This window comes from Diabrotica undecimpunctata, chromosome 6 (genome assembly GCF_040954645.1).
Source record: "Diabrotica undecimpunctata isolate CICGRU chromosome 6, icDiaUnde3, whole genome shotgun sequence".
NCBI classification, from domain to species: domain Eukaryota; kingdom Metazoa; phylum Arthropoda; class Insecta; order Coleoptera; family Chrysomelidae; genus Diabrotica; species Diabrotica undecimpunctata.
Window position 1 is genome coordinate 6,196,769 of NC_092808.1, and position 21,805 is coordinate 6,218,573.

Genomic DNA, 21,805 nt, shown 5'->3' on the forward strand with positions numbered 1-21,805 from the left:
ATCACATAAATAATAATATTAATATATATTTTATTATATATATAATATTAATTTATATTTAAATGGGAATAAGCCACAATTAAAGGTTAAAATACGTTTATTGACGTTTCAATTTCCACTTCGGAAATCGTTCTCAAAATACAAACATTGAATTTTCGGAGATAGGAAATTCTATAAAAGAAATCCTTTAATTGTGGCTTATTTCCATTTAAATAGTAATTAATTTAAAATGCCACAAGAAAATAGCTTCAGAACAATATACCGCTATTCTATGACGCTACCCGTGACGACGCCATCTTGTGACGCTAGTTCCGTGACGCGCGCCTCGGCATTTTACTATAGAGAAAAAATTAATACATCAGTATAGGAGTTCGCGTCAAAAATTTAGTTATTTATGTTACTATTAAGTATTGATTTAGTAATCTGAGCCGTATAAACTTTGATTTGACTCGATATTAATATGAATTAATAATAATAATAATGCTTGCTGTTTTAAAATGATCTGAATAGATTGATAAAACTTAATAATGTCAAATATACACATTCCAGCCTTCCTTGATAAAATTTTTTCATTTCAACGACCGCAACATTAAACACCTCATATAACTTTGGGTCCGTTCAACCCTTGGACATAGTTAAGGCCAAAAATTCCGTTTCCGGTACGTGATTTAGAATTTTGGTCTGGAATCGGAATAGATTGAGTCTTCCAGTTACTGATTTACATAATTCATTTCGCAGGCAGCTTCGACGTATACAATATCGAGACAGCCATGCCGAAGATCGATTTGGAGGCAATCGAATGCCACCTCCGGGCAGCCAGGGAGGAGGAACGAAGGGTGAGTAGAAAGTTTTCATTCAAAACGATATTATTTTAAATAACACACGAAGCATTTGAATTCCAATTATAGTAAAGGCAATGGCGTATGACAATGAAGTAATATCGAATTTTGATAATCATTTTAACAAAATTTATAAGAAGTTAATATTTTCTTGTAATGTATCTATAATAAACTGTTTTAATTAATTGTCCTTAATTAATTAACCGTGTAAGATTTAGCTAAGGAACAATAAAAAAATAACTGATTTGATTAAACCGTTGTATGAACTGATTTATCTCCTGAAGCTTTGTAGTAGACTGTTAGAATTTTTATAATCCAAGGTGAAGATGAAGATATGTTTTTGTATTGATATAAGGATGGAAATAGCTTCCAGTTAAGTAGGTTCATTGCATGATAAATTGTGCTGGAATATGGGAGATTGAACTTTATAAAGTCGTTAGCCATGGATATGTCTAAAAAGTTTTATATATTGGAATTATTTTATTTAAGAGTTGTGCTAGAAACTCTAGCGTGGGTTCACCTATTTCAGCTTGTATGATATTTATCGGAGTGGTTCTGTACGCTCCAAGTATAATCATTAGGGAGGTGTTATACATAATCCTTAGGGAGAGAGGTGAGATGTGCATTGTTGATGTTGATGAGATGTGTTTCCATGTATTTGGAAGTCTTTGAGCATCATCTCTTGTATTTAATTTTTATAATGTTTTTTAATTTCTATTGCTTTCCTTTTTAGACCTTTGTTCCTATTTTCAATGTTAGTTAGCATCGTTGTTTTATTCAAGTTTATTTTATGTCCTGTGCTTATGATATGTTGTGCTAGAGATGGCGTCTTCTCTTTTCTTTCGGTGTAATTTTTCTATGTTCTTCTCATCTTACCTGCATTCTTCGATTGATCTGTCCGATGTGCGATTTGTCATAGTCCTTACAACGGATCTTGTATACTTCTTGATTTTCTAATGCAATTTTTGTGGATGGTAATATGGTTCTGGTATATTGTAGATGTAGATTTTTTGTGGGTATTAAATATAGTCCCTATTTTGTTTTTCCTTAGAACTCTACAGATTTTATTTGTCATGCTCTTTATATAGGATATGATAGTTTTAACCAATTGGTTTTTCTTCTTCCACTGGGTCTCTTGTTATGTCTAGAAATTTCTTTACCTTTTCAGTTGTAGACGTGGAAAAGCCATTTTTCCTTAACTCTGTTCTTTTTTTCACTCTTATGATCTCCTCTGTCAGTTTTTCAGATATTGCGAATAGGGTTTTAAAAACTGACTGAAATTATACAGGATGGTGGTGTGAACAATAAATGACTATTTTAATATATGCAGATACGAATATATCCAGGATGCTTATTTATCAAACAGCTTTTGTTGATCTAAATACTATTTTATCTATTACTCATTAATATTCGTTTGCAACTGTGACATTTTTGTGTTGACTGCAAAAAACCATATTGATCTGTCTGTAATATTAATCTACAGCTTCGATTTATAGCAGGCAATAAATAAAACAAGGAGAGCCATGATATTTGGCGGAAATATTGGTGTTCTTGTATTTCCCAACACCGAATTTCCATTCGGCTATAACATGCAGATAAACCGCATTAATTAGAGATGAATTTGAGTAATCGAGGGTGGTAATTTAATATTAGGTTTAATGTAATGATTACATGGACCGTTGATGCTAGATCTTCAGTAGCGCACTGTCGATATCTTATTTAATGCCATTTTTTATTTTCACAGAGATACATATTGACGAAAATATACCAATATATTGATGTCCAATGAAACATTTTTTGGTATTTAATATAAAGGGCTTAATGTGAAACAATGACAAGCCTCAAAAAGGTAAAAGTGAAATATTTGACTTCGAATGTTAAAAATAATATAAAATCCAGTAACAACTTTTGTTTTAGTTTAGATATGTCGATGCATCATGCCCTATGGAACTATAGTTATACTGTATCCAGAAATTTAGTGTCTCATTATAAAAGTTATTTTAATAACAGCTGTAAAACTGAATAATCCCTTGTAAATACTCTATTGTTGTATAATTATCACAGCTACCAAAGTTGCCAGGACCGGCATAATAGCCAAGCATAGCACGACTGTATATAGGTATATATAATCAGATCAAATATTATCATTCAAGCATAATGTCAAAAAACTCTTTTTATAAACATACAAATTTCCTATAATTATTGTTATTAATCATTATTTTAAGTCTCAACGAAGAAAATGTTTTGTGTGTGTTTTGTGTTTTATTGTCACTAGTTTTCACACTGGCCAGTCAATTTCATAATGATTTTTTTAGACTATAACAACTTATCACTCACTCAGGGGAGTACTGTGTAGTGTCTGTGTTAAGTAAATGTCTTGTTACTTTAGTAAAGTCGACTTCATTGTCTTTACAAAGAGACGCTAATTATATCTGAACGTCTGAGGTCCCTTCGGTGATTACCGATTTACTCGTTTTAAAAGGTTCATATTTATTCATGTTGACTTGTTATGTTTAAGTGTTCCGTTTCATGTCTGAAAAAGTTGGCAAAAAATGGAAAATATTCTTTATTAATAATTTTACGAAAAAAAATTATTCTTCATTAAAGGTTATGCATCACATAGAAATCGTTAACAGATAATCTTATAAAATATTAAGTTGTAGATAGGAAAAATCAAAATTATTAATTAATACTGAAGAGGAAAGTGATTTTAAATTTAGATATGCAAGAAAATGTAATTTTAAAATGTTTGTAGCTATTAAAAATTATGTCCAAGTTTAGATTCATGGCCTTCTAATAATTAAATAATACATTTAAAGTAAAAAGTAAATAAAAAAATACTTTTGCAAGTGTTGATTTTGTATATTGAATAAAGTAAATTAGAAATAAAATTAAAAATTAATGCACCTACTGATACATCATTAAAAGGCCATGAATCTAAATTTAAAAATAATTTTTAAATCCTACAACCAAATTAAAATAACATTTTATGCTGCACCTAAATTTAAAAGCACTTCACTTTTAAGCATAAATCAATATTTTTGATTTTCGGTGTATACCACTTAAACTTTTATAAATTTGATTATTGATTATTGATTTCTATGAAATGCAGAAATGTTTATGAAGAATAGTTTTTTTATATCTACATACATAATATCTACATTAATTCATTTTAATTTTCACTTCACCTTTTTATTATTTCACTTGCAATGTTTTTAACAAAACAAAAATTGTTTATGACTTTCAAAATTTGGATATATTTAATAAAGAAACGAGACAGAAAATATAATAATTAGTTAATTCTAATACTCCATCAGTTTATGTATTTTTTTCCCTTAATTATCTAGATATTTATTTAAATTAAATATGTAATGTAAATGACAAATAAAATATAAAATTCGTTAAGCCGGCCCTTTTTACTATTTACCTGAAGAGGCAAATCCCTTTATGGCTTCGACTTTATCAGCGGGATACTTTTAAATTCTGCATAAGTCAGTTCTTATAATTGTGAATGAAGTATACAACAATATTAATAAAATTACTCCAAATTTGAGAAAAAAAACAGTCTTCATTTGTTGCATTATTACATTAATAATAAATACCTAAAATCTTATTTAATCAACCAGCTCGGCGACTTAATCAGCAACATCAGGGCTGACATCCTCTCGTAAGGTATTCTAGAAGGGATAATACACTGAAGGTATGGGCTCAATATACTTCTGTTGTAAATCAGATACAGAAAGCTGAAAGAAAAACAATAACTACTGTTCCGGAATTTATATTGTGAAGCATCTTTTTCACAATTAATGATATGCCTACTACGATATCTATTTCGACTATAAAAATGACTGTCAATTGCAGCTATACACACACATTGTATGCGACATACATTTGTGTGATACGACTGTGGTGTGTTTGTTGGCCTATAAACTTTGACCTACAAATCGCCCATCATTTGCAAGGATATAGAACAGTAAAATCCTCGTTGTACACGCATGGAACGCACTGAAACACTTGGTAAACCGATGCCAGGTTTCATGTGCAGCAACCAATTTAATAGCACAAACAAAAACGTTCCACTGACGCATATTAATGATTTTAAACGTTCAACTGACCAATTTATTTATAATTAGTGAATAAACTGTACAACGATTTATGCATGAAATTTTTTTAATAAGGCAAATAATCGGCCTACTGTATTATTATTCTACGAGAAATTTGTTCTTTTAAAGCCTTATGTACACTCAGATGCAAAAAAAACGCAACGGAGAAAATTTTGGTCAAATTCAAAGTATTTCAGTTTTTTTATTTTTAGCCCTATTTTGATGATTTTTTTAGCTTACTGTGAAAAATTTATAAATTTTAATTTAGTATAGTGAGTTTCCTAATAAAATTTTGTATTTGACTTATTATACGGGGTTAATAGCTATAGCTAACTTTAAAACATCCTGTGGAATAATTCCGTTAGCGAATTTTCGTAAAACCTTGTCTTTTAAGTATTATGTGTTTTGTTTCATTTGAAAATACGGATTGGTTCATTGTAAGGAGTGAAATGACTTTACCACCCACAATTTACGACTTTTACGATTATTTTTATATCATACGACTTTTGCTATTATTATCATTATCTTTTGTATTAATTTGTAATACGACGATGGGGGCTTTGGTGACTGATATCGAAGGAATGTTATATCGACATCCCAGAAGCACTGTATTTGAATAATGATTAAAAGCAACGACATGATCTTGGTTTTAATGACCAATGATAACAATAACAAAACATAAAAAAACAACTTAAATGTAACTTAACCTAAGTGCATTTGGACAGTTGGAAACCATCAAGACACGAAAGCTGCAATACCTGGAGCATGTTATGCGTAATGAAAGATACAACATACTTCAATTAATTATACAAGGGAATATCCAGGGCAAAAAAAGTGTAGGAAGGAGAAAAATCTCATGGTTGCGTAACTTGAGTAACTTTCGAATGGTAAGGATGCACACCAATCGAACTGCTCAGAGCGGCAGCATCTAAGGTCAGAATAGTCATGATGATTGCCAACCTCCATCGCGGAGATGGCACGTAAAGAAGCGAAGAACCTAAGTACGCAAATAATAAAGAAAAACTACTAAAAAAATAACTTGATATTATGTATTGCCTCCCCTAGCCTCTATAACTGCTTGCACTCGTCGGCTCATGCTGTCTATGAGGTTTCGAATATCATCTTGCTGGATGTTTTGCCATTCCTCTTCTAGAGCCAAGCGAAGTTCGTTAATTTAGGCTGGTGCGACTTCGCGACCTCTAATATTCCTACCAAGCATGCTTCAAACGTGCTCTATTGGGTTCAGATCTGGCGAACATGCTGGCCAGTTCATTTTATTAATACCAACTTCCTCTAAATATTGCGTGACACACATTGCAGAGTGGGGTCGCGCATTATCTTGCATTAATACTACCTACGTGATTCGCGAAAATTTCCTCAATATACCGGTGTGCAGTCAACGAACCCTCAATAAATACCAATTCAGTGTGCGCCTCTCGGGATATTCTTGCCCATATCATCACCAAACCCCCTCCATGGATAACGCGGGGACTGAAAGTGCACTTCGCAAATCTCTCTCCAGTTCAACGCCATACTCGTTCTCTCCCATCTGATTAAACACAGAAACAAGAACATTACTCCAATGTCCTAAATTCCAATATAAATGTTTCATGGAAAATAATAGTCTAGCCACTCTTTGCCGTGGAAGTAATTTGGGCCCAGTTGCTGGTCTGCAACTTTGCAAACCAAATTCATATAATCTTCGACGAACTATAAAGACACTTACATTATTGCCTCGAACCTCTTGAAGCTGATTTCTTATTTGCACCGCTTTTAAATGACGATCCCGCAAAGCGTTGACTCGTATAAAACGAGCATCTAAAGCGGTAGTTTTGCGCTTCCTGTTACTTCCCGCTTTACGATTGTTTGCTTCAATTCGTATAAAACGTTCCACTACTTTTTGGGAGGGTAGAGTGATGAGTGTGTAGTACTCTAGCCACATATTCATAATTTCGCCCATCTTCAACCAGAGCAACGGCTTTCGCACAATCTTCGACACTAAGAACCATGATCAATCATAGGTAAACAAAATTTAAGTGTCAATATTATGACACAATGATAACATTCACCAAAGCCACCTCGTCATATTACAAAATAACTCCAAAATAATCGTAATTAAAAAAGTCTTAAATTGTGGGTGGCAAATTAATTTGGCTCTAAAAAATGAACCAAGTCATATTTTGACATAAAACAAAAAACACAATGCTTAGGAGACGGTTGCAATCGAAAAATAAGGTTTTACGATAATTCGCAAATTTCCACAGAATGTTTCAAAGTTAGGATTATAAAACCACGTTTTAATTAACCCCGTACAATAAGTCAAATATAAAATTTTATCAAAAAATTGACTATACCAAATTAAAATTTATAAATTTATACACAGAGTGCTAAAAAAATCATCAAAATAGGGTTAAAAATAAAAAAATTTAAATACTGTGAATTTGATCAAAATTTTCTCCTTTGCGTTTTTTTGCATCTGAGTATAGTTTTGGGTAGTAAAACTGTGCCTACCGATGTTGAACAAATAGAAGTTAAAAAATACATTATTTAAATATTACAAAAAAAATGCAAAAATGTCATAATATTTGAAAGTAGGTATAATATCATAAGTTTTCATTTGTATAAAATAGATCGAAAACTAAAGCTAGGAGGAACAGTATCTTGTTTGAACTTCTAAGACATTTATAGTCAGTAATGTAAAAAATTTTAAAAATTATTTTTATTTATTAAAAAAAATATTGACAAAAATAATTTTTTTATTATTAGTAAAATTCACTGATATGGTGTCTAACAGTATTAGGATACAGGGAAAGAATCCTCGAACCTTTGAGTTAAAGGGTGGATGCCCTGGCTTGTCTTCTATTTAACATTGCCTTGGAAAAGTCCCTCCGAGACACACGAATTAGCGACGGCGGTACTATTTACAATAGATCGATAAAAATCTAAGCATACGCTGATGACATTGACATAATAGCGACATGTTGAGCAATTTTTTCTAGAATTGGAAACGGCGGCGAAACAGGTCAGTCTAGTCATCAACGAAGAAAAAACCAAGTACATATTGGTTACTAAGGATAGCAAATGAGGAACGGGAAATAGCCTTTGGAAGTCATATCTTTGAACATGACTAGTGACTACCACCATCAAAACAAGCGAAGAAATTAAAAGACGAATACAATTTACAAATAGAGCATATTATGAACTTTAATTACAATTCCACTCAAGAAATATCCGAAGAATAACTAAAATTATTATATGCAGAACACTGCTGAGGCTGGTCCTTACATATGAGGCGGAAACATGGACTACGACGTAGAAGGATGAAAGACTTTTGTAAATATTTGAGCGTAAAATACTACGCAACATATTTGGAACCATAAACGACCACTGCCGCAAAAGATATAATTTCGAATTATACAAACTCTTTAACGATCCAGTCGTAATGTTCATTAAAACACAGCGTCTTAGATGGGCTGGATACATAATACGACAGACACCTATAGGAGGAAGAAGCAGAGGCCGACTGCGAATTAGGTGGTTAGATGGAGTTAAGACCGACTTAGGGATAGTACTAAAAATCAAAAGATGGCAACAAACGAACAGAATGGTGACGAATTTTATAGTAGGCGAGGATCCACAGAGGAAAGGTGATGATGATTGGGTTATAAATATTTTAAATATATTTCAAAGAAAAATAACGAATCTCTTTAAAACAGTTTTATTTAATCACTCTGTATGTAGTAAAGGTGATATTCTCAAGGAGAGTTTATAAAATAAAAGTTATTTATATATTATATTATCGGTGTCGATCTAAACATTCGTTTGAAAATAACCGAATGGGTGCATTTGCGTCATGAACTCAATTTGTTTACTCGATCATAAAATTTTCAGTAAAAATATTAGAAGAGATGACTTAATACAATGCTAAGAATAAAACAAAAACTTCCACAAAATATATTATAATTTATTATCACTCACGACAGCTGTTTCGACAGATTACCTTTCTTGATGTATTTTTACTCTCTCTCTTTTCAGAATGCAGTAAACAGTGCATATATTTCGCTATTTAGCGCGATATTCAAATCCCGGTATATAAATTAACAATTTTGTAAAACAAACTATATTTCGTAATAGATAAATAAATAAATAATAGCTTTATTACCCAACAGTTTCCCATTTCTAGGGTAAAAATTTAAGATACATTTTTAATTAGTATAAATCATTAGTAGGTGATACAAAAATATTAAGTAAAAAAATAAGTGCAAAAAATAAGTAGGTGAAAAACAAAATAAAGAGTAAGAACAATATAATCAAACAAATCACTATGTATGTAAGAAATAAAAAAAAATACACAAAAAAAATTAACAATCTAATATACTCCATAAACCAGTGCGGTATCAACCAGATGATTAATTGAGCATGAGAAAATATCACAATGGTTGCATATTTTGTTATAATTATTGCACATAATATAAATGGGTGACTTCAGTAACATATTTGTTCTCGCACGTGGACAAGTAAATACGATAGTCGACCTGGAAGTAATTCTTGGCACATTTAATCTAATTTGACCTAATATATCACTGCAGTCAATACAGTTGTGTAACAACTTATATACAAATGAAACCGAAAATATAATTCTTCTTAACTCTAAACTTACAATATTAAACCTGTTACATAACAAATCGTAATCATAACCATGGACAGGATATACTCCATCAACCTTAAAAGCTAAATATTTTAAAAGTTTCCGTTGTACCTTTTCAATCTGTTGCATATAACATTTATAAATGGGATACCAAATTAAGCTACAATATTCTAGTTTTGTTCGCACCAGCGATAGATACAGCAGTTTAATCGGTCTTATATCGCTAAAATTTCTACAGTTTCTGATGATAAAACCGTACATTTTCATAGCATCGGATACTTTCTGCTCAATATGGTTGTTAAAGGTTAATTTTGAATCAAATATAACTCCTAAATCTTTAATGCTATTACATTTTTCAAGATCTGACCCCTGAATTACATAATTAAAATCAACCTTATTTTCCCTTCTAGAGTAACTTACTACTTTACACTTATTGACATTAAGAAAAAGTTTGTTTTTTACACACCAAGTATCTATATAATTTAGATCGTTCTGTAAATCTATACAGTTAGCAATTGTTTTAATTTCACAGTATATTTTAAGATCATCCGCAAAACACAATTTTCTGTTATTGATATCTAAAAATAAATCATTGATATATAATAGGAACAACAATGGACCTAAATTTGATCCCTGTGGAACACCGGATGTAGTACAGATTAATTCTGATATGAAACCATTATAGGATACAAATTGGTTCCTACCTATTAAGTAACTTTCCAGTAACTTTAAAATGTTTCCAGCAAAACCCAAATTTGATAATTTAAAGAGAAGGTATTTGTGATCAACCTTATCAAACGCTTTAGAAAAATCAGTATATATCACATCTACTTGACCTTGTACATCCAAAACCTCTGAAATATATTGAGTTATTACAGCTAAGTTTGATACAGTAGAACGTTTATCTATAAAGCCATGTTGATAAGGTGATATCCATCCCCTAACAGGGAAAAATTGGATAACAAAGATACCGGTCTGTAATTGGATACATCAGATTTCGTTCCGTTTTTGAATACAGGGCATATTTTTGCATTTTTCCATAATTCGGGATAAGTTCCCGTTTTTATTGATAAGTTAAAAAATTTTTGAAGTGGCTTTACAAGTACCCGAGAACAATCTTTCACTAAAAATGCTGGAATATTATCCGGTCCGGACGTCATTTTATTTTTAATTCTTTTAAATGCTACTAAAATTTCGTTTTCTTGAAATTCGTTAAAATTAATAGTGGGTAAGTAGATATCACTACATTCTTGATTATTTAATACATTGTTGTCGATAGGTAAATAAACTTTTTCAAAAAACATCTTAAAAGCATGGATTATATCGCGAGGATTATTAAATGTATCGCCGTTGTAACACATTTCACCTGGGATTCTAGAAGTTTTATTCTTTGCATGAACATATGCCCAGAAATTATTAGATTCGTTAGAAATATTATTCTGAATTTTTTCAAGATAAACGTTATATTGAGTTTTAATCATTTGTTTAATTATTTTTCGCAACCTTTTAAATTCATGAATATAATGTATATTACCTGTTTTCTTATAATTTGTGATATTTTTTTATTTCAACTTTATCATTCTAATTATTTTCGCATTGTACCATGTAGGATATTGATGTTTATAATTTCTGTATATTGGTACACACATATCAAATAATTCATATATCTTAGCATAAAATAATTCTAAGACTGTATTTACATCATCAGACATATCTAAAAAATTCCAGTCGCAATTAAGAAATTCTGAGTACAGTAAAGGAAAATTTGCTTTTTTAGTCGTTTTTTAGTAATAGTCGTTGTGTAAAATATTCTCTTGTTATTAAATGTGCTATATCAATCAATTACTTTGTATTCTTCCCTAAAGTACAATTTAATAAAACCAAACACATACTGAATCAATGCCTTGAGGTCTGCTAAGTTATTTCGAATAAATATCTTTTAACAGTTCCATAGCCCTAAAATATTTGGTACTGGGCCCTTTGAGCACAGGAATTCAATCAGCTTTCCCTAAACAATTAGTATAGATTACGGCATAGTTTCCATTTACTTGGAGTATGGCGTTAATTGGAATGCGAATAAAAAAATGTAGGTACTAAATTTGAAAATGTTAGATTTTTTCTAAAAAAAACATTCATTTTGAAATGACGCTTTTACTGAAGATTTGTCTATTGAACTAAAAGTTCTAACTGATAAAGTGGTTTAATTATTAGCCATATTGGAAGAGATAAATAATTAATTTGTTGATGAAGGATTTTTAAAATTTCTTTCAGACTATACGAAAGACAACTGATGAAAAAGGACTGTGTTTTCTTTAAAAAAGCTGTCATAAAAAAAGCATATTTGAGAATGATTTTGTCCACTTTTGTATGTGATAAGTTGACTCTTCTCTCTCTCTCTCTTCCTCTCTCTCTCTCTCTCTCTCTCTCTCTCTCTCTCTCTCTCTATCTCTCTCTCTCTCTATCTCTCTTTATCTCTCTATTTCGAAACAATTTGTCAACAATAACAATTTCTGGAGCTACTGTTTCAACATATTCCAACATATCATCTCCAGCATCATTTCTACTTTCAAGACCTATTCCTCCATTAATCGCTTCATATACTCTGTAAAATTTCAAATATTTGTACTATATTATTATGAATAACAAAGTAATCTCTCAAGTTCACTGATTATCGCACACGCTCATCAGACTTTTTTCTGAATCATGCCTCTCTACTAAATACTAAATTGTTTATTCATTGATAGCTTTCCTAAAAACCGCCCACCCCTCCATCCATCTCAATTATCACAGAATTATCTCAGTCAAAACTATAACAAACACTAGGTCGTTTAGATCCACAGATGTTAATTCACGACATCTCCTACACCAATAAAACCTTTTATAAAAACATTAGTCCGAATCGGAGATCCGAAAATAGACCTAGTAGAACGTGCTCATAAGGGGGGCCATCATCCACGAGCGACTCCCGGTTATGTATGTATATTATTTCGCGAACTGACATCATCTGGCTGCTGGGAAATTTTTAATTCGAAAAAATTTTTAGTTTGCCGTGTTTTCAAGGAGTTGAAGTAGTTTTTGTGTGTGGCTTTAATTTTTTGTGCATGTTGTGCAGATGTGTGTTTTGTTGACGTTAATACAAAGACATGGATTTGTCTAGACCTTCAAAAACTAAAGTAAGTATTTATCTCTCAATCATAACGACCAGGGTTGTTCGAAAAGTTATGTAATAAAAAGGTTGGTTGGTTTTGCTAGTATTTGGTATCTGTTTACCTTATTTTCTATTTTCATCATTTTATTAATTTATTTTATATTGTTTGTTAGACGTAAAGGAAAATTATTTATAATAAGAAATCTTATAGACTGTCAGATTTCCTGCGTGAAAATTGAATTTTCTTTTGTAAAGAAAATCGCATCATGTGTTGCGACGATTTTCTCCCTTATGCCATTTCACGAATCGATAGAGGAGTGTTGATTCTATCCTTAAAAATTTTGGCATAAGGGCTACTGGTGCCTTAAGGGTGCTAAATAACATCTGAACATGTAATATAGGTCACTATCCGTGATTATGCTGCTATTTCAATGTCACTTAAAAGTTTCGTAGTTTTCACGATAATGAACGTCCAAAAAAAAGGCATAACGGCAGGGCGTGAAAACGAAGAATTTTACCTTGGAAAAATTGCTCTGGTTCAACTCTAAATTTTCTTTTTTTTGAATATCTCATATTTCCAGTACACAAAAAGGCATAAGGTATTAAACTGTAGTCCTATGGTATATTACTGAAGTACTGGATCCCTGCCAGTAAATATCTTCAAAACTGTCAAAATCATAAATGATAAATTCGAGTGAGTTATAATCTTGAAAGAATTTTTTTTGTAATTTTTTTAAATAAAACGTAAAGAATTATAATGAGAAATGACAATTGTCACTAACCTTATAAGCTTTTCTGGTATTTCTAATGTTCTCATGGGCTTATATAGTATCCTTCGGTATACGAGTTAAATGCCTGTTTAAAATCGATAAATAACATACATGTAGTCCTAAGTTTTATTTTTTTCAAGAAAGTCAATGCTGTTTGAGCTATTTATGGTTGAAAACAGCGAATCGTAACAGCGAATTTTCATTGAAAAAGTCACGTTTTTTAACGGTTTTCATGAATAACTCAAAAAATGTGACTTTGATCGAAAAAGTATGCAAAACAAAAATGAAGCTTATAAAAGAAGAATGAGATTAATTTTTTTGCGAATGTTTGGATCAATGTATTCAACGATAGTTATTGATAAATGTTGAAGAGTTTAAATTAAACAAATATCGTTTTTAAGCGAATAATGAATTTTTAGTTATCTAATTGGAAAATTAAAACATTTTAAACTATAGATAGGCTTTTTAAGTATTTTTTTGTATAAAGAGATGCTTTCTAGGGGTTAATATCCTGAAACTAATGAAACATTATTTCACAAGCGATGAATGAATTGTTATTTATTTTAATTCTTAAGTTAACCATTATAAAAAAAATTAATTTTTAACGTTATTTAAGTCATAAGCTGTGGTTTCTTGGGGATTAAAATTTATATTAAAGTACAAATTATCATTGAATATGTTTATTTTGAATATGGTCAATCAGATTTTAATGCAAAAACGCTTAAATACGTGTTTTCCTATTTTTTTCCTAATAGGGTAATTTTAACCCCTTAAAAACAAAAAGCACACTTCACCTATATAGTGCTAGTCAAAAGTCCGTTCCCACCCTCGTATCTTTTGAACGGTTATTGTTATAATAATAGTGAAATTTAGAGGGAGGTAATAAACAGACTTAGGCTTCTTAACTAACCATAACAGGTGACGTCATAGTGACAGATGACGTTGCAGCGGCACTGTGACAGATAATTTTAAATGGGACCTTATGGCAAGTGATACCTCGTTTAGAAGGTATTGAAAATACCTATTCAACCATACTAATTATATTTGAGTTTATTTTGATGCATAAATTAAATAAATACTAAAATTGTAGCTTCTCATTTAATAAATAAATATTTAACAACCAGTTCTTATAGCAAAAGTTCAAAATGTGCTTCATCTACTTCCTAACAGTAATGCATCCTATTTATAAACTCTTGCCGCACTCGTTCAAATGTGTCGGCGGAAATTGGCCTACATTCTTCAACAATTCGTTGTTTCAAAATGTCAATATTGTCGGGTGCTGTAGCGAAAACTTTAGATTTTAAGTATCCCCACAGAAAAAATCTAATGGTGTGAGGTCCGGTGACCGAGATGGCCATTCTATCATACCTCGTCGTCCAATCTATCTACCACGATATTCCTTATCTAGGTAATGTCTTACTGCACCATAATGGTTTACAGGAGCACCATCTTGTTGAAACGTTATTTCCAAGTTGCCGAATGCATCTGGATTATCCTCCAGAATTTCAAGCATTAACGGTTCAATTGCATTTTGTAACATCTTCAGATACACTTTACAGGTTAAGTTAGTATTGAGAAAAACAGGTCCAACTATGTGGTTTCCCAAAATACCTGTCTAAACATTTATTTTTTTTTTGGAAATTGAGTATGTGTTCCACGACAGACGTGAGGATTTGTGTTACTCCAATACCTCACATTGTGTGTGTTATCATTTTCATTGAGAGAAAAAGTACTTTCGTCACTAAAACAAATTGTTTTTATGTAATCATGTTGGTTAATTTTATTGGACATATTTTCTCAGAATTCTACTCTTCGGTCGAGGTCATCATCTGACAGTTGGTGCACAATTTTTAATTTGTATGGATGAAATTTGTTTTCATTTAACACTCGGTATACTGTTTTTTGACTGATTTCATAGATAGATGCAACTTGGGCTGTAAAAGAAGTAGGTTCACTACCATTTCTGAAATGATGTCAATTTTTTTGTCATCACTAATTGTTGTTCGACCAGATCGTTTGTTATCTTGAACATTACCTGTTTGTTTAAACTTCCGAAAAGTTTTCTCAAATAAAGTTTTGATGTAGGGCGATCGGGGTACCTCTCATTAAAAAGACGTCCCGCTGCATGGAAATTATTTCTACATTCACCAATTATTAACACAGCTGCTACTTTGTCGGCTACTGTACGTATCATTCTGCCTTTGTAAAAAATTTAAACGCATTTCCAAACTAAAAAAACTAGAGAATTGACTAAACTAAGCAGAAACACAAACTAAATATTGAGCTATAAACGCTTTTGCAAACTAAAAACAACTAGAGAATTGACAAACGTTTAAAAGATACGAGGGGAGGAATGAACTTTTGACTAGTAATGTATATCATTTTTGCAAAGGAGGGTAAGACAAGCTTAAATCCAAATTTTCAGCTAAATCCATGCAGTCTTACAGATTTTCTGACAGAATTTCCCGCCCGAGTTACTAGACTAGATGTTAAATGCATGGGAGTTGCCAAATATAGTAGCAAATGGAAGATTGTTCTAAAAAAGGATTTGGCTTATAATAAGCACTAAAGCGATTGATGATAATAAAAAGCAAGCCTCCCGGTTTTTTTCTTTAGTATATTTTTTATATATATATTTTTTTCTATTCCTATCAACACATGAAGCAGGTTTTCAAAGAAAGCAAAAAAACATCCGTTGCTTTTTTTAGCCTTTCAGCTGCATACGATACTGTATGGAGACAAGGACTAATCTTCAAATTAATCCGTGCCATCCCGTGTCAAAAGGTAACTTAACTCATTGATAGCATGCTCGCCGACAGACCTTTTCAAGTCACAATGAGTAACTTAAAAAGTGTCTACATGAAGCTCAGCAATGGACTGCCAAAGGGATCTGTATTGGCACTCTTGCCTGAGACAACTTCGCAAAAATTTTTCATTACGCTGACAAGCAGCATGACATATTAACATGGATAGTACAGAAACAATACTAATGGATGACCTTGCCGTTTTGGGAGAATACTTTCGCAAATGAAGGCTACGGTTCAATGCAACGAAACTCGAAGTGTGCTGTTTAAAATGCCGAAGCCAACAAAAAACTCTCCGTTCACGTTGAAAACAGACTGAACTCAACACCAAAATATCTTGGAGTGACTCTGAACTTAACATTAAGTTTTAAAGAGCACCTACAACGAGTTGCAACAAAACTGAAAACGCGAAATAATATAGTCCAAAAGCTATGTGGCACCACATGGGGGTCCTCAGCCTCCTAATCAGATCATTCGCTCTCTACCTGAATATGCTTCCCCGGTATGGCTCAATAGCAAACACACGAAGATTATTTACACCCATTAGACTCACACCAAACTATTGGCTTCCCATTCTGAGTCACATTCCACCGCCGAAACTATGAAGAAGCCATTCTCTTCTCAGAGAATATCGAAAAATCGAGGCTAACCACCAACTACCCATTCACCATGATAAGCTTGATATCGAAATAAACAGACTGCTCTCCAGATATCCTCCAATGCTAAGAGCCAATTCCTTACATCAGGAGCATTTCAACCTCACCAACGCTTGGAGAAGACAATGGGAGAGCAACTCACCACAGGAAGCACATTAAATAGCCTGAGTGTGCCCTTACTCCTGAGTGTGACTGTGGTGTGCAACGACAGACCGTCCGTCACATTGTTGAAGAATGCCCCCGAAGGCGATTCCCTGGAGTTTTCGATGAGTTCCTGAATGCGACCGAAAATGTTTTACATTATATTAACCCTTAATAAGATAACGGGAACATATTTCCCACTTTACTTTGCCGCCAAATTTCGATTGTCGCTGTCAATACACAGAATGTTGAATTTTGTGATATTACGTATTCATTTCATGGATAAATACACCAACTATTCTGATAGTTATTCCATGGATCTGATTTTTAGTTGACAATCGACAACTAGAGTTTCATAGGTTATGATATTTCTTGCCGCTAAAAGTTGATTTTTGTTACAATTTTGCAAATTATTTGGTGAATCGGCTCCAAAAATTCTGGTAAGTACAAAGTTATTGTATTATTGATATATATTGTTTGGTCAAGCTAAATACATTGTAATTTGTTATACAAATTTATGAAAAGATAGTTATTTTTGTCTTTGAAGTTGGTGGGAAAATTATTCCCCTTATCCAATTCCATAAAAAAAAAACGCAAAAGTCATGCACCAGAAACATTAAAATTTCTGTTATATTTTAGGATTATGAATTCAAGAAGGGGATTATCAGAACGTGAATTCCTTGCTGCCTTAGAAGAAGATTGGTCTGATGTTGATCTCGACACTGATGATGATGATGACATTTTTATACCATCCCCATCTACTTCTGTTTGCGGTAAGTCCGATGGAGATGTTATTGATAGCAGAATTGGGCAATTGCTTGGTGAATCTGATGAAATTGTTCCTTCTACAACCGTTGATGTAAATTCCACAACTGAAAGAACATCTGAGAATGACCCACAAGAAAATCAAAGTGTTTTGGTAGAACAGAGTCCAGTGGTTACGCTAACTAATTTTACTGGACAATGGACCTCTGAAACAGATGTTCCAGAAATACCAAAATTTGAGCCTGTGTTACAGTCAAATGTTCAATTCACCCATAAAAGTCAACCAATATTTTATTTTGAGAATTTCTTCCCTTGTGATCTAATAGAACAAATTGTTGCTCAAACGAGTTTATATGCTGTACAAAAAGACAGCAAAAATTACAAAAACACTAGCCAGGAAGAAATAAGGGCATTGCTAGTTGTTTTTATTTTAATGGGACTGCACCCTGTACCAGACAAAGATTTATATTGGTCAAGTGATCCTTTTTATAATAATCCTGTTATCTCCAAATCTTTTACAATAACCAAGTTCAAAAAATTAATAGAAAATATCCATCTAAATGACAATTCAGCAGCTGCAGAGAGAGGTTCACCTAACTTTGATATACTGTATAAGATAAGACCATTTATAGATAGACTAAATGAAGTTTTCAAAGAACAAGCCAAACCTGGAAGTCGATTTTCTATTGATGAATGTATGGTGAAATTTAAAGGACGTAGTTCTATCAAACAGTATATGCCCAAGAAGCCGATTAAGCGTGGTTATAAAATTTGGGCAAAGTGTGATGCTATTACTGGGTATCTGTACCAGTTTATTATCTATACTGGAAAAACTGAAGGCATTGAAAATGATGGCTTGGGATACAAGGTTGTAACTGAATTATGCCAAGATATACCACACAAATCTTTGGTTGTTTTTGATAACTTTTTTACGAGTTGCAAACTGTTGGAAGATTTATATGCTAAACAGCTGTATGCTATAGGTACAGTTAGACCTAATCGCAAAGGTTTGCCCGATTTCATGAGGAAAAAGCAAACCAAAAATGAAAAACTTCGAAAGAATGAATTCTATTGTTTGAGCAGTGGCCCTATAACAGCAATAAAGTGGTTGGATACCAAAGAAGTCACGGTTATTACAACTGCTAATCAACCACATGAAGTAACCATGATAAAACGTACACAAAGAGATGGCACAAAGAAAGATATAATGTGCCCAAAAGTTATTGCAGATTATACACTAAACATGGGAGGAGTTGATCACTTTGACCACTTTAGGGCATCATATCCCATAAGCAGGAAGTCTAGAAAATCGTGGATGAGATTGTTCTTCTTTCTTTTAGATGCAAGTGTAATTAATGCATATATTATGTACACAAGAATTCATGATCAAAAAAATACTTCTCACAAGGATTTTAGGCTTCGCCTTGGAAGAGCTCTCATAGGTGACTTTACAGTAAAGGCATCTCGACCTGTGATATTTAAAAATAAAAAAACGGGCAACTTTGGTGTTCCAGACGAAATTCGGCTGAGAAATGTAGGACCACATTTACCAGATGTTCAAAAAAATTATACAAGATGCAGATTTTGCTCAACAAAAAAAGAAGAAAAACGAACGAACATTATATGTAGTTATTGTCAAGTAGCTTTATGCCCAAAACAATGTTTTAAATCATTCCACACTGCTGTAGTTGAGACCTAAATTAGTTTTGTCACCCATATATGCATTTTTGTATTTTTGAATTAATAAATTGTTTCACAAACTGTATAAGGGTAATTAATTTCCCACCTACAAAATTTTTTTAAAGAACAACGGGAAAATAGTTTCCACCACTATTTTTTTATTACTTTTTCAAATTATTTTATATTTCAACAAAAATATGTTTTATTTACCTCCTTTAGATACCAAAAGTATATAAACAAACAAATTAATTCTCCTTATATCCCATGTCTTATTAAGGGTTAATAATACATTAGATGTTCCTTTGTAATACTTCATGTAACGTTTTATATTGATTTTTAATTATTATATGTTCTTATTGTATACTATACGGTAAATAAATAAATCTCTAGTATAGTACAATTATTCAAGTAGGTAATTCATAATTCAAGAATATCTACAATAATAACAGTATATTTTCAAATAAAACAAAATAGCTTGATAAAAACTCAAACATAACTTATCGTTAATCATACATCAACCAATAAAACATTGCGATGTTTTCTACAAAGTATATACCACTCACATCTTGGTTATATCCTAACTATTATAAACACTTGTCAACCTGACTCATTACATCACTATCAGAGAACTGATAAGTGATAATAGACACTTCTCGGCTCACACATTGACTTTATCGCAAAGGTGATAATTGTTTTAACAAAGTAGTCTCAATGAATCCGACGCTAAATTCGGTAATATAATTGAATCCCACACCTAAAAATGTATATCACATGTGATTTAAATATTAACGACTGCGTTTTATCGAAGTTGGAATTAAAAATAATACTGGAAAAAACGTGCATTAAAATATAAGTGTATAATTGTTTATATGTGTCGATAAAGTGTGTAGAAATGTTGGCTGAAGTGCAGGAAAATGACCAGGATCCGTTGTATAGGAATTTGCAGAGGAGACTGTCAATACAGGATGAAATCAGAACTAAGGTACATTTCAAAATCTACAAAAAATGTATACAATAAACGTTCTTTGCAATAATTCAAGTTTTATGTACCAGCCAATCGGAAATATATAATTTACGTTACTTAAATTAGCTTAAAGATATATTTTAAAATAATTTGTAGTTTTGTTCAATTTTATATGTGTTATTAAATTGTATGTTACTGACATTTTTTTATATTTAGATTATGTAAAAGGTACACCTGTACCTACATAAACTTTAAATGGTTTTATTGTTTTAAAGATTAAGATTTCTATTAATCTATGTGATATGCTATGGTAGGCTGTCAATTTATGTTGTGTAGGATGGGATGATGAATTGTATATAGTGGTTTCAATATGGATAGGTTTATGAAATACGGAAAACTCATGTTTGTTTTTAAGTCTGATAATTTTTAAATCTAGAAAATTTACGTGTTGATTTTGTTCTGTTTCTGTTGTAAATTTAATATGACCATGGAGTGAATTAATCGAAGATAAAAATTGGTCAAGTTGCCTGTTAGTTCCTGTAAAGCATATTAGTACTCGCATATCGTCCACGTTTCTCTACCAATATTAAAACCTTTGCTTTTTAATTCCAGTACAGATTGACAATAACTTGAGTTGACTTGTTTGATAACTTTTTGATGTATTTCTCTTTTTCTTAATTTTTTAAAATCAAACGTTGGTTTGTTTTTAGGTATTACAATCTTTTTGAATTTCACGTGCATTCTAGCTATCAGCGGGTTATGGTTTGAGTTGACATCTGCTCCGGGATATGCTTTTATTGCTTTAATTGAGTTTTTGTATCTATTTTTGGCTAATATATAGTCTATTTGATTGCTGACTATGCGGTCTTTGTTGTCTGCAGGAGATCTCCAAGTCTATAATCTTCTGTCGGGTAGTTGGAACATCATGTCCTACGATCACAGTCTTTGAAGTTAAAGTTTCAAATATTTCCACAAATAATTAAAAGTATAACAAGAGCCGGTGGTCAAACACTTAGTATTGGTATCAGTACCAGTTAAAATTTTGTTTGTGGAAAATAAAACTCAAATACTTTTAGACATGACATTTATTATAAACCCGTGTTATAATCAAGACAGCATATTCATGGGAAAAGTGCAAATGAAATAATAGTACATATAATGGAAGGTATTTCCTCCTAGTTTATAAGTAACATAACATAACGACATAACGTCTATCCAATATGTCCATCATTCGGAATAATAGGATTTCCAAGTACAACATTTACTGGATTGGTATAATTATATCGT

At 31.8% G+C, this 21,805-nt stretch overlaps 1 protein-coding gene across 5 annotated transcripts in view; it reads left to right on the forward strand.

Moving 5' to 3' along the window:
- Positions 1–21,805, forward strand: part of Schip1 (Schwannomin interacting protein 1) — an 879,380-nt gene that overhangs the window by 751,806 nt on the left and 105,769 nt on the right. For all 5 annotated transcript variants that reach the window (XR_011951179.1, XM_072534085.1, XM_072534086.1 and 2 more), the window contains one exon: positions 739–836. Coding sequence is in view for 4 of the 5 variants with exons in the window: in XM_072534085.1 (XP_072390186.1) it covers positions 739–836 (98 nt within the window). In the remaining variant the exon portion in view is untranslated. The remainder of the gene's footprint in view (positions 1–738; positions 837–21,805) is intronic.